Raw genomic sequence first — 14,680 nt, forward strand, 5'->3', positions numbered from 1 at the left:
ACTGGGCACATACCCGAGCGTGGCAACACACCGCAGCCTATCCAGAGGAGCTCTTTCTCACAGCCGACCGGGCGCACACCACGGTCCCGGTAGAGACTACCTCATCTCTGGTCCTAGGCTCGGCTCATACCGGCGCACTTTGATCAGTACATGAGGAGGGTCTTTATACCCGCTGGCTCACACAGGCGCACACACACACGACTCAGCTACGGCCGCTCCACTCGACCAGCTTCTCCCGCACATGCAGGCCACGACTCGGCGGCCACGATCCGCACCGCACGGACGTGCCAAACGAACTGGCTAGCCCATGCACACGCACACATGCAAGGCATATCCACCAGGCTGGCGAGCAACTAACTCATGCATGCCGCTAACCACTAGTATAATCAAGATTACTACTAACAGGCGGTGCAGACGTGCGCGCTCGCCGCGCGGTGGCGGCACCTCTGGCGCGCCGTGCCGTGCCTCGACATCGACGAGCGGGAGTTTTATACCCGCTACAATCCTGAGTACTTCACGACCAACTTTCTGCGCGGCCATGAGTTCACGCTCTTGGAGGACTTTCGGCTGCACGGGTCCACCGTCACCATCGGGAATCATTGGCTCCGCCGCGACATAGGAGATACATGGCCTCGCGGGCTCAGAAGGTTGCGTCTTTCAAGCGTGGAATTGCAACTGACAGATCTCGCGAGCCACATCAGCAGCTCCCGCTGCCCTGCTCTGGAGGAGGTGCGACTGGAAAAATGCTGGTTCTTGCTCACCAGCAATATCAGGATCGCCTCCTCCTCGCTCAAGAAATTGGTCGTCCATGGCGAGTACATTATGAATGAATTTGAAGCTTTCAAGTTGGTTATAGACGCCCCTGCGCTTGTTTCTCTCCGCCTCGGTGAGGAGCTCCATCACATTGTTGACCCAACCGAACCACATATCGTTTCATCTGCGCTGGATCCAGGAGGACGTGAAGCACCAATTAGGCATTTTTGGCGCGCTGTCTAATGTCACAACCTTGCACTGGTCGAATTTTGCGGTCACGGTAATATCTTCTTCTTGAATCTTGATATATATATACCCACTTTTATTTACTCAGTTTGCATCTCCTTAATTAATTTATCCGGGAGAATTCAAAGATAACAAAATGACTGTCTATCTATCTTATATCTATCTATCTGGGTTTCAGTTGTTGTTCAATGACAGTCATGAGAACCTTCCTCTGTTCAAGTTTAAGAACCTGAGAACCTTGTTCCTGGATGTGTGCCGTATCAGCGATGACTTCCTCGGCCTACAGCAATACCTGTGGAACTGACCTAACCTGCAGAAGCTCACCATGCGCCATTGCAGGGTGTGACTATGACTTATTTCACGAACTATATATTACCATAACTCAATACATTGTGTGATATTAATTCCACTCCTATGCGCTGTAAAACAGGTCTTGGATTTCCAGCCTACAAAGGAGGTGATGGAACGCCACCAATCATATTCTAAGGACCTGGAGCATTTCAAGTGCAAGAAGCTTAGGCTTTGTGAAATCATATACCGAGACAGTGATGCTTCTGTCCATCTATTGGTCAAGTTTTTGGTGGGCATGTCGAGGAATCTGCCAAACAACAAGATCGAACTCACTTCGCTCAAAAAAAGGAAAAAGAAAAGCAAGGTCTAACTCACTGAAGTGTCGATTAGAAGAACTGTATGGCAAAACACTATGCTGTCTGTCATTCGCTGATTTCTGCCCAGGTTGCATGTCTAAGCGTATGTATCATCCGTCCGCTTTACCTTTTTATTAGTACCTCGGAATGTGCAAATATATATCGCACGAGCAATGTACTTTGGAATAAATATCTATTTTGAGTTGTGTCGAATCGAGGATTAATTAACTACTCCCTCCGTTCCTAAATACTTGTCTTTCTAGGCATTTTAACAAGTGACTATATACGGAGCAAAACGAGTGAATCTACACTCTAAAATATGTCTACATACATCCATATGTAGTAGTCATTTGAAATGTCTAGAAAGACAAATATTTAGGAACGGAGGGAGTATATGTTAAGTGAGGATTGACACATCAAAAATAAATTCAGGAATCCTTGGATTTGATTTATCGGATGGTTGGCTCGTTTGGAGTTCACCAACTCGTTTCTTCTATACTAGAGTGTAGATTGGTTACTTGGTTCAAGTGGAAGTGTCTTGTATACCATCGTCCATACGATTTTTTTTCATTTGGGATAACATTTTCTCATCTTTTCCTCGTAGTGTATGTCACTGATTTTCTGTCAATGAGACTATTGTCCACCTATACAGTTACAAGGTTAGAACCTTTCTTGACTCAAACATCCACTGTCTGTAGCTATATTCAGAAATTAGAACCGGGAATGGATTTAATGGCAAGCTCCATCTCTGGCCTGAATGACTACATTCAGCATCATCTACAATTCCACAGACCTACTGACATGGAAAATGCATGTTGGCACAGCCCCACACGCACCCGAGCCCCATCATCTACAGCACTCGGAAGGCAACACCTTTAAGAGGGGATTGCTACTCGACCGTCAATGTTGCCCGACCCAACCAGGAAGAGAAAACTTGTGAGAGACAACAAGGGGAAAGAAGCAATAATTTGTGCCGAAAAATGGACAGGGAAAGCACATAACCAAATCTTGATTTATTTCTCTAGTTCCCAAATTAACCATGATACATACAGTATATATGTTGCACATCTGTTTCTCCAATTCTCTTCTGCTTTCCATGCGTCAGAGATGCCTACCTATGAAGGAATCATACATGTATACACCAAAAAAAACGTCTTCCAATGGGTCAGGGACAACTCACTCTGGAGCTGCACTAGTGTGGATGCTGGGCCAGCAAGAATGCCTGCCAAGCCACACATGTCTCCTCACGTCTAGAGGAAGCAGAACGTACAAAACGACCTGGTAGGTGATCGCCATCAGGAGCAAAACAAGGAGGTTCATCCACTTGGCAGCTCTCGACGACCATATGTTGTACGAGCCCCTATGGCAATTGTTAGAACATATTTTAATGCTCATGGCAATCTACGAATTTCATCAGATGCACATGGAAACTTTGAATTTATTTTCTTACGGTCACATGGCAATTTCAAAACATTTCTTCTTATTCCAAACCATGAAAAATGACAACCATATTATTTTACAATTGTTTTCAACATTGCAAATTTACTTTAAGGGCCATGGAAAATTTAATTTACAGATGATGGCAAATCTACCTTACAGTTGCCATGTGACTTTGGCAAATTTAGTGTTACGGGCCGTGGCAATTTTATTTTACGGACCGCGTAATTTTTTTAAAGAAAAATTGCAACATGGCAAATTTACACTTATGTAACCTTGCAAATTTATTTTTTGAACCCTACAAAATCATTTTTGTATTTGCACCACAAAAATTTATTAAACAACCCATGGCAAATTATATATTTAGTCCATGGCAAGTTTATATATTGGTACCTAGAAAATTCATTTTTTTGCCCCATGGTTAATTATTTCTTGGAAAATTGCAGAATTGTTGAAACATGCCATTCTATTTTTTTTCTTGTGCACCATGAAAACATTGATTTTGAATATCCCTTGGATTGTTTTCATAAGAATTTTAATTTTTTTATTAGCCTATTTGCTTTCATGAGCATATTTGTGTTCATGGGAGTACTACAGGGAGAACTATATTTCGCCATGAATTTGCATTGTGACCAGGAGGAAAATTCTAAATTTTGCCATCTTTAGAAGATAAAATTTGTATTTAAAAAAAGACAATGTGTAAAATTTGCCATTAGACTATTAATGTTTCCCAAAAAAACATAAAAACAAGAAATTTGCCATCTAAAAACATGATATATTTTGAAAATGTTTAAAATTCCATGTGACATGTTTATAAATTCAATTTTTTTGACCAGTTGCATATATCATCTCGTCCATAACACTTGTTATACGTTTTGCCAACTGATAAGTTTTGGACAACGCTAACACCCACACGTGTGGTGGGAGCGAAACCCACACACACACCTATAACACATGGATTGCGCCACATCACCATGCATGTATATGGGATTCTTTTTGGATTTTCAGTTTTTAAAATGTTTTATCTCTTAAATGAAAATTCCGATTGAAGATCCGTTTTCACCATTAAATCTCTCGCGACAAGATCTTCGAAACTAGATCTCATATCAATATATTTTGACGAATTTTTTTGGGTTAAAACTTACCATGTCTATTGCACATGAATTGCCATGGTGTTTACATTGAAGTTGCCATGATATGTTTCAGCTATTTTCTTCTACATTTTAAAGTAAATTTTGACATATTATAAAACGGGGAATTAAGAAACTATACTTGCCATGAACCATAAACTAAAATTGCCATGATACATGCACTTAAAATTGCCATGGTTCATACAAAAAATAATTTTCATAGGCAAAGTACTGGAATTGCCATCATCAAAATACTAAAATTGTCATGCTCTACAAACTAAAATTGCCACATAGCAACTTTAGTTTAACCACTATGACAACTACAGTGTAAACATCATGGCAACTTTCGGGCAAAAAAAAATTCATCAAAACATATCAACATGGGGTCTAGTTTTGAAGATCTCGTCGAGACGGATTTAATGGTGAAACCGGATTTTTAATTAGATTTTTAATTAGGAGATAAAATATTTTTAAGCCGAAAACCAAAAAGATTTCTGCTGATGTCATCTGTTTTGATGTGGCAAAATGAGTGGTATTGGAGGCGTGTGGGTGATGTGCAAGATGCCACACGTGTGGGTGTTAGTTTTTTCAAAAAAAATTGTCCAGTTTCATACTACACTATGGAACGACAATTTTTATAGTAATTTACAGCATGACAAGTTATATATATTTTTGTTCAGCTAAAGCCGATTAGGGTATCTCTGGTCCGTCTTTCTCCTCACTCCCGAATCCCGATCGGCCGATCTAATCTTCCTCCGGTCATTGCGGCGGCGCAGCCACACGCAGCAGATTAGTCGTCTTCCCTACGTACTGTGCCCAGCAATCCAGAACATGCTTGGCTCCACGGACTCCTCCACGGAGCCGAAGCGTCCGCACCATGCAGACGACGGCGGCGGCTGTGATGCGGGCGATGACCGGCTGAGCGCGCTGCCGGACGACCACCTCCGCGCCATCCTCTCCCGCCTCAAGGCCCAGCAGACGGTGCAGACGTGCGTGCTGTCCACGAGGTGGAGGCACCTCTGGCGCGCCGAGCCGTGCCTCGACATCGACCGTGGATTTAGGTATACACGCGACGGTGTTCATGACGACTTCCCGGTCAAGCTCTTGCGCGGCCATGAGTTTACGCTCCTGGAAGAGTTCCGGCTGCACGGAAACTCCCTTCCCGTCGGGAACCGCTGGCTCCGCCATTGTGGTCAAGATGCATGGCCCCGCCGGCTCAGAAAGTTGCATCTTTCTACCCTGGAGTTGGAACTGAACGATCTTGCGAGCCACATCAGTTCCCCTCGCTGCCCTGCTCTGGAGGAGGTGAAACTCAAAAACTGTACCTTCCTGCTCACCGGCATTGCTAAGATAATCTCCTCCTCCCTCAAGAAATTGGTCATTGTTGATAGCGATCACACGGTGTCTGAACTTGAAGTTTTCAAGTTGTTTATAGAGGCCCCTGCTCTTGTTTCTCTTCGCCTAGCCGACGACACGTCTGATCCCCTTGTTGATACGACCGAACCCCATACCATGCCGTCACTTGTCAATGCCTCGATCCTACTGCCATGGATGGACCGGATCGAACAGCTGAATGTTCTTCTCACGCTGTCTAATGTGACAACCTTGCACTTGTTGGATTTTGATGTCACGGTAATATCTTCTTCTTGATATCCTCACTTCGAATCTTCTATTTGTCCTATATCTATCTAGAGCCATTGAATTGAAAGATAAGAAATTGATTGTCTGCCTGTATGGTTTTCTCTTTCAGTTGCTCTTCTTTGTGAGTCTTGAGCATCTTCCCGTATTCAAGTTTGAGAACATGAGAAGCTTGTCCCTGGACCAGTGTCTTATCAGCGACGACTTCCTCGGGCTGCGCCAATACCTACACAACTCGCCTAACCTGCAGAAGCTCACTTTGCACCATTGCAAGGTGCTACTGCTACTTCTTTCATCAACTATTAATTATCATAGCTCAATACATTCTGTAGTATAATAGTAATGAATCCTTTGTGCTGTTCGACAGGTCTGCGATTTCCATCCTACAAAGGAGGTGATGGAACGCCACCAGTCATATTCCAAGGATCTGGTGCATTTCAGTTGCAACAACCTTAGGCTCAGTGAAATCATATACCAAGATGATGATGATTATGTGCACCTACTAGTCAAGTTTTTGGTGGGCATGTCGAGGAATCTGCCAAACAACAAGATCGAACTCACTCGCCTCCAGGAAAACACACAGGATCTAACTTATTTATTAGCAGAACCGTATGTCAATACATTGTGATATTTATTGTTTGATGATTTTTTCCCAGGTTGCATGTCTAAGCATATACTATATGTACCGTCAGCTTTATTCAACATTACTCGTTTACTAAGTCATTTAGGCCTTGGCAACTATGAGCTGTGCCATCTTTGTTGTTTGCCATTTATCATAATTACCATGCATTTGGCAATAAGTAGTAAGCAGGATCAGAAGAAGGGAAGGCAACCCCTGTCAGGTTTCAACGGAGTTTGGATATGCAGTTTCAGCTGGTGTTCTCCTCCTCTTTAGGTCAGATTTAAAAAAAATCTATTTATAAAAAATCCCTTAATATATGACCTAATTCGTAGTAAATTGCAATTATATGACACCGGTGTCCCTTAAGCCGGAGAGCTCTTTTCAGATTTATTTAGGCCGATGACGAGACGACCTGGCCGAAGAGCAATCTTCCGTGTGCTGCTGGCCGAAGAGTGTGCATGTGGCCCAGACGCTTGCCTCGCTGTAGCTGCACTTAAGCAAGCTGGCTGGCTTGCTGCCATATGGACGCGAGAGTTCGCTGCGTTGGAGTTGCTCTTATAACCGCGTACTAGTGCATAACATGCTGCATGCTGCAGGTCTTGGTGGGGAGTTGCTGAGTTAGGAGGCCTAGTGTATTTCAGGAGGTAGGGAGGAACGTACAGCCAACGCGCATGGGAATGATCGATCAATCATATGTGTCCGCGCAGGTAAAAATCAGTGCCTAATGCAGCAACCTATGCCTATTTTCACTCCGATTTGTGTCTGCTCGGACCCATTTCCAGCGTATATTTGAGACATATTTGGATTGGAGGCAGACACGAAACGGATGTTTTTTGTGACCTTTTCATCCGCCTTTGTTCGCTGCATGCCCCGTCTGGCCCACCTGACATTCACTCATTCACATTTTTATCTATTTATTTTCTCTCTCCCCATTGCACACGTTGCCGTCGTCGCCCCGTAGCAGCCGCACCATCGCCCAACCCCTCGACGAGATTCCTTAGGTGCAACCACCGCTCAAGCTTGTGGTCACGCTGGGTAGGTCGCAGGGGAACTGCCGCCCAAGGAGTTGGAGCTCCTGCCGTGCGTCGAATGGCTCCGAAGAGGCGAACGTGTCGGCCTCGGCCTCGCATCCCCCGCGCCCACGCCTGGCAGGCCACGTAATTTTTTTGCGGGAAACTTGGAGAGCTTTATTCAACTAAAGCGTTCCTGCTACAGTCCGCTAAAAGGGTGCTGGTCAGGAAGCTTTGAGTTTTGTCGATCCAACTCTCGGACACACTTAGCATGCATGCTAGCTTAGCACCAAGTGTGCGGGTACATTGGCAATATGTTGAATTACAAAGGAATTAAACTGAAGAGAGAGCTCTCTAATTTCATCTAAAAGCGGTGCCACCATAGAACGCGCTGACAACCGGGTATTCCATAGCTCGACTAGTTGAAGGCAGTCAGTCTCCATAATCATCTGCGTGAAGCCACACATATTAGCAAGTTTAACAGCACCTCGCAGTGCTAGCACCTCCATGACCAGCGGATCCGACACGTCGAGGTACGGCTTGCTCCACGCTCCTAGAAAGAAGGACGCCGACCTCGCCACACCACCAGCGCCCCCTACACCAAGCTCAGAGTTTATCGCTCCATCGGACGTGATTGTAATATGTCCAACTTCGGGGGGTTGCCATCCGTGTCCTGGAAGAACCTTGGCGTCTTTCTTTGGGATTTCCAACAAGGATAGCGCCTCTTTGATTCTTTGCATGGCGCTTCTCGCGGATTCATAGCTTCCTCCTCATGAGTCCACCTATTCCTCGAGTGCCATCGACCACATGACAGTTATAATCTTCACCCTCTCTGAGAACCGGTCATCACATAAAAATATCCCTGCTCCAAGTATCCGGGTGTAGCCGAGGAAGACGAAAATCAAACCACATCTGAGCCTCATCCCAGAATCTGCGCGCATGTGAACGATGCACCAGAGCATGCATGAGGTCTTCATCCGCGGCAAGGCATAGCTTGCACTTGCTTATTTCCGCAATGTGACGAGCTTCAAGGTTGCCAAATCAGGGAGGATTCCCCTTACTACCCGCCACCAAAAAATGCGCACCTTCGGCATCACATTGAGCTTTCAAAGCCTAGTCCACATTTCTCTGTCACTCGCCGAAGTTCCTGTTACCGTCCCTTCTCGTAGAGCATCATGCTCTTCTTGGTCACTAGAGATCGGTACGCCGATTTGACGGAATAAACGCCGGAGCGCTCATGGTCCCAAGCCAAGAAATCTTCCCCTCCTCCTACACACAACGGGATGTTGAGTATAGCATCAGCGTCCGGAGTGATGAAAGTGTCCCGAACAAGATCAGTCCTCCATGTCCAATTTTATGTATTAATAAGCTCGCTCACAAATTGGAGCTGTGTTCCATTTGGTTTAAACAGGGTCTTCTCGTAGAGGTTCCTGCAATCCAACTATCCGTCCAGATGGATATTGAAGATCCATCACCCACACGTTTTATTAACCCAGCATTAATAGCCTCACGTCCAGCAACAATGGCTCTCCAAGTTTTTGAAGCCGCCCTGGGAATAGTACCATTCATGAAATCAGTTTCTGGGTAGTACCTCGCCTTCAACACTCTTGCACATAGTGAATTAGGATTTGTCATTAGCCTCCAGCCATGTTTCCCTAACAGTGCAAGGTTCAACAAGTGTGGGTCCCGAAAACCCATTCATAGAACTAGCCGTGAGAAACTCAAATAAATAAATGAATTCAATTTTTCATAGTTTATTTAGAAGTTATGGTGACATATTAACTTTGCTAGCAAATATGGTGAAGTAGCCCACCACTGATGCCTTCCGTACCTTGTGTCAGATTTCTAGTATAGGGCCTATTGATGTTAACATGCATGCATGGGACCAGCTGCATGATGATTTGATGTTTAGGATGGATGGGTGGATCAAATATAAGTTGCACGCGCAACGAGTTAGTAAAAATTCGCTTCCTAGGATGAGGGGCAAAATAGTAATCTGTCCGGGTAAATAGTAAAACATGCAGACTTGAGGGGCCCAAATACTTTTTTTTCTCAAGGATGGGGGGCAAAGCCCCCCCCACCCCTCCCCTAAGGGCTTGTTCGGATAATCCCCGCCACAAGGGGATGTTGGAGGGGTTTAAGGTGGATTTTAAACGAGATGGGGAGGGGAATTAGAAGCCACCCCCCGCTTCGCTTTACAGGAGAAAACTCAGAGAGTGGGACGTCGAACCCTGGCCAGAGACATCAACCATAGTGCTGTCTACCATTGAGCCAGGGCTTACATCCCTTAAGGTGGATTTTAACTTGCTAGGGAATTAATCCCCTTCAAACCCCTTGAAATATTATGGAACCGAACATGGCCTTAAGCACACATAGCTCTGCCACTGCTTCGCAAATGGGAGAAGAATGAGTAGCCTCTGGGAAGAACACCAGTCGTGGATGCCTAAATTAAGAAGGGTATGCCATTTTGGTGATAGCCCGATCAATCAGAGAATTGAATGATTCCTTAGATTATAGATCAAAAAATCAGAATTCCACCTCGCAAAGTAATAATAATCAGAATTCCGTCTGATTAGTTTTTTCTTAGCCACCAATAAATCCGGTAAATCCAGCAGGAATTGGTGCAAGCGGCAGCGACCGCGTACGATTTCGACCCATGCAATCGGCAGCTTCGCCTCCATCCGTGCGTACGAACGCATGGGCACCGACTCCATCCAATCTACACGATCGGACTATGCTCCAACGCTGCTTGCCTGCAACTATGTCGACTCCATGCATGTACATGCCCACGCCTCGACGCCGGCCAGCCGTACAAGCCGGCAAATTAAACAGGAGACAGAGCTCCCGGCGATCTACTCCGAACCGGTCGACTTCCAACTTTCCGAGCCGCCGCCGCCGCCTTGCATCGAGCAGGCACTCATCGCTGAACCAGCACCATCACCAGAGAACTGCAGGTGAGTCTCCCAGCCATGCAATCATCCACTAGGACACGAACCCCCATGCGCCAGCAGATGCATGCATGCATCATCACGCCGGGAACAAGAGCAGGAATCTACACCGAGCCTCTAGATCACCAGCCGAGCCACGTCGCGGAGAAAATTCAAGCATCACAGGTCGCGCACGACGCCATGACCCAGCGCGCCGACAAACTACACCGGACGACCGACTCCTGCACCAAGCTATCTTCGCCGAGCAATCTGCGCCAACCTCACGCATCTTTCCAGCCATCGTACTATACTATCGTTCGCGGCCACCGGCCACTGGATCTTCAGATTTAAGCATTTTCGGTCGTCGGATTGCATTCAAGCCCACGTTCCTGTCGCGCTGTGTTCGCTGCGTCCCAGCTAGTACATAGAGACAGATGCTCGCACGTTGGAGAAATCGCATCCCGCCGTCCGGCGGACCGATACAGGCCCGTGTGGCTTCCGTGGTCCAGACGGATGAAGGCGATTTGCGGGTCCGCCTTGAAGATGTCCTAACACATTCTGTAGGTTCTAGGTGGGGGCATTTTGTAGGTTCTAGCTCACTTACTTTTCCATGACCTCATTTTTTTTATCTAGATTGATGTGTGTGATTCTGTAAGGAGATCCATATAATTAATTATGATTTTTGGATTATAAAACACAGGACATGGTCACAGTGGTTGTTCTCTAGAATTTTTGTCGTTAAGTCGTCCTTTAAGAGCAACTCCAACCTGTTGGAAATATGCCCTAGAGGCAATAATAAATTAGTTATTATTATATTTCCTTGTTCATGATAATCGTTTATTATCCATGCTGGAATTGTATTGATAGGAAACTCAGATACATGTGTGGATACATAGACAACACCATGTCCCTAGTAAGCCTCTAGTTGACTAGCTCGTTGATCAATAGATGGTTACGGTTTCCAGACCATGGACATTGCATGTCATTGATAACGGGATCACATCATTAGGAGAATGATGTGATGGACAAGACCCAATCCTAAGCCTAGCACAAAGATCGTGTAGTTCGTATGCTAAATCTTTTCTAATGTCAAGTATCATTTCCTTAGACCATGAGATTGTGCAACTCCCGGATACCGTAGGAGTGCTTTGGGTGTGCCAAACGTCACAACGTAACTGGGTGGCTATAAAGGTACACTACAGGTATCTCCGAAAGTGTCTGTTGGGTTGGCACGAATCGAGACTGGGATTTGTCACTCCGTGTAAACGGAGAGGTATCTCTGGGCCCACTCGGTAGGACATCATCATAATGTGCACAATGTGATCAAGGAGTTTATCACGGGATGATGTGTTACGGAACGAGTAAAGAGACTTGCCGGTAACGAGATTGAACAAGGTATCGGGATACCGACGATCGAATCTCGGGAAAGTATCGTACCGCTAGACAAAGGGAATTGTATACGGGATTGATTAAGTCCTTGGCATCATGTTTCATCCGATGAGATCATCGTGGAACATGTGGGAGCCAACATGGGTATCCAGATCCCGCTGTTGGTTATTGACCGGAGAGTCATCTCGGTCATGTCTGCATGTCTCCCGAACCCGTAGGGTCTACACACTTAAGGTTCGGTGACGCTAGGGTTATAGAGATATTAGTATGCGGTAACCCGAAAGTTGTTCGGAGTCCCGGATGAGATCCCGGACGTCACGAGGAGTTCCGGAATGGTCCGGAGGTAAAGAATTATATATAGGAAGTGCTATTTCAGCTATCGGGACAAGTTTCGGGGTCACCGGTATTGTACCGGGACCACCGGAAGGGTCCCGGGGGTCCACCGGGTGGGGCCACCTGCCCCGGGGGGCCACATGGGCTGTAGGGGGTGCGCCTTGGCCTATATGGGCCAAGGGCACCAGCCCCAAGAGGCCCGTGCGCCAAGAGAAGAGGAAAAGGAAGAGTCCTAAAGGGGGAAGGCACCTCCGAGGTGCCTTGGGGAGGAGGGACTCCTCCCTGGCCGCACCCTTCCTTGGAGGAAGGGCCAAGGCTGCGCCCCCCTCTCCCTTGGCCCTATATATAGTGGAGGAAAGGGAGGGCAACCTAACCTAAGCCCTGGCGCCTCCCTCTCCCTCCCATGACACATCTCCCTCCTCCCACAGCGCTTGGCGAAGCCCTGTTGGAATCCCGCTACTTCCACCACCACGCCGTCGTGCCGTTGGATCTCCATCAACCTCTCCTCCCCCCTTGCTGGATCAAGAAGGAGGAGACGTCGCTGCTCCGTACGTGTGTTGAACGCAGAGGTGCCGTCCGTTCAGCGCTAGGATCATCGGTGATTTGGATCACGACGAGTACGACTCCATCCACCCCGTTCTCTTGAACGCTTCCGCGCGCGATCTACAAGGGTATGTAGATCCACTCCTCCCTCGTTGCTAGATGACTCCATAGATAGATCTTGGTGACACGTAGGAAAATTTTGAATTTCTGCTACGTTCCCCAACAGTGGCATCATGAGCTAGGTCTATGCGTAGTTTCTATGCACGAGTAGAACACAAAGTAGTTGTGGGCGTTGATTTTGTTCAATATGCTTACCGTTACTAGTCCAATCTTGATTTGGTGGCATTGTGGGATGAAGCGGCTCAGACCGACCTTACACGTACTCTTACGTGAGACTGGTTCCACCGACGAACATGCACTAGTTGCATAAGGTGGCTAGCGGGTGTCTGTCTCTCCCACTTTAGTCGGATCGGATTCGATGAAAAGGGTCCTTATGAAGGGTAACTAGCAATTGGCATATCACGTTGTGGTTTTTGCGTAGGTAAGAAACGTTCTTGCTAGAAACCCATAGCAGCCACGTAAAACATGCAAACAACAATTAGAGGACGTCTAACTTGTTTTTGCAGGGTATGCTATGTGATGTGATATGGCCAAAAGGATGTGATGAATGATATATGTGATGTATGAGATTGATCATGTTCTTGTAATAGGAATCACGACTTGCATGTCGATGAGTATGACAACCGGCAGGAGCCATAGGAGTTGTCTTAATTTATTTATGACCTGCGTGTCAACATAAACGTCATGTAATTACTTTACTTTATTGCTAACCGTTAGCTGTAGTAGTAGAAGTAATAGATGACGTGACAACTTCATGGAGACACGATGATGCAGATCATGGTGTCATGCCGGTGACGTTGATGATCATGGAGCCCCGAAGATGGAGATCAAAAGGAGCAATATGATATTGGCCATATCATGTCACTATTTGATTGCATGTGATGTTTATAATGTTTTTGCATCTTGTTTACTTAGAACGACGGTAGTAAATAAGATGATCCCTCATAATAATTTTAAGAAATTGTTCCCCCTAACTGTGCACCGTTGCGACAGTTCGTTGTTTCGAAGCACCACGTGATGATCGGGTGTGATAGATTCTAACGTTCACATACAACGGGTGTAAGACAGATTTACACGCGAAACACTTAGGTTGACTTGACGAGCCTAGCATGTGTACAGACATGGCCTCGGAACACAAGAGACCGAAAGGTCGAGCATGAGTCGTATAGAAGATACGATCAACATGAAGATGTTCACCGATGTTGACTAGTCCGTCTCACGTGATGATCGGACACGGCCTAGTTGACTCGGATCATGTAATCACTTAGATGACTAGAGGGATGTCTATCTAAGTGGGAGTTCATAAGATGAACTTAATTATCCTGAACATAGTCAAAAGGTCTTCGCAAATTATGTCGTAGCTCGCGCTTCAGTTCTACTGTTTAGATATGTTCCTAGAGAAAATTTAGTTGAAAGTTGATAGTAGCAATTATGCGGACTAGGTCCGTAAACTGAGGATTGTCCTCATTGCTTCATAGAAGGCTTATGTCCTTAATGCACCGCTCAGTGTGCTGAACCTCGAACGTTGTCTGTGGATGTTGCGAACATCTGACATACACATTTTGATAACTACGTGATAGTTCAGTTAAACGGTTTAGAGTTGAGGCACGTTTTGAAACGTTGCGAAACATATGAGATGTTTCGAGGGCTGAAATTGGGATTTCAGGCTCGTGCCCACGTCAAGAGGTATAAGACCTCCGCTGATTTTCTTAGCCTACAAACTAAGGAGAAAAGCTCACTTGTTGTGCTTGTGCTCAGATTGTCTGAGTACAACAATCACTTGAATCGAGTGGGAGTTGATCTTCCAGATGAAATTGTGATGGTTCTCCGAAGTCATTACCACCAAGCTGCTAGAGCTTCGTGATGAACTATGATATATCAGGGA

At 46.0% G+C, this 14,680-nt stretch overlaps 1 protein-coding gene and 1 long non-coding RNA gene across 2 annotated transcripts; both read left to right on the plus strand.

Moving 5' to 3' along the window:
* Positions 1-26: 26 nt before the first annotated feature.
* On the plus strand, positions 27-1,898 carry LOC147977421 (uncharacterized). The gene is made up of 3 exons (XR_015602225.1): positions 27-1,033; positions 1,178-1,339; positions 1,430-1,898. It is a non-coding gene; the product is annotated as an uncharacterized LOC147977421 (long non-coding RNA).
* A 3,146-nt stretch (positions 1,899-5,044) lies between these two features.
* LOC147977422 (MEIOTIC F-BOX protein MOF-like) lies at positions 5,045-6,520 on the plus strand. The gene is made up of 4 exons (XM_087521164.1): positions 5,045-5,845; positions 5,964-6,125; positions 6,219-6,460; positions 6,508-6,520. The coding sequence occupies exons 1-4, from the start codon at positions 5,045-5,047 to the stop codon at positions 6,518-6,520; spliced, it is 1,218 nt and encodes a 405-aa protein (XP_087377290.1).
* Positions 6,521-14,680: the final 8,160 nt, after the last annotated feature.

Source organism: Triticum urartu, chromosome 4A, assembly GCF_056163025.1.
Source record: "Triticum urartu cultivar PI428250 chromosome 4A, HENAU_Tu73, whole genome shotgun sequence".
NCBI lineage: Eukaryota > Viridiplantae > Streptophyta > Magnoliopsida > Poales > Poaceae > Triticum > Triticum urartu.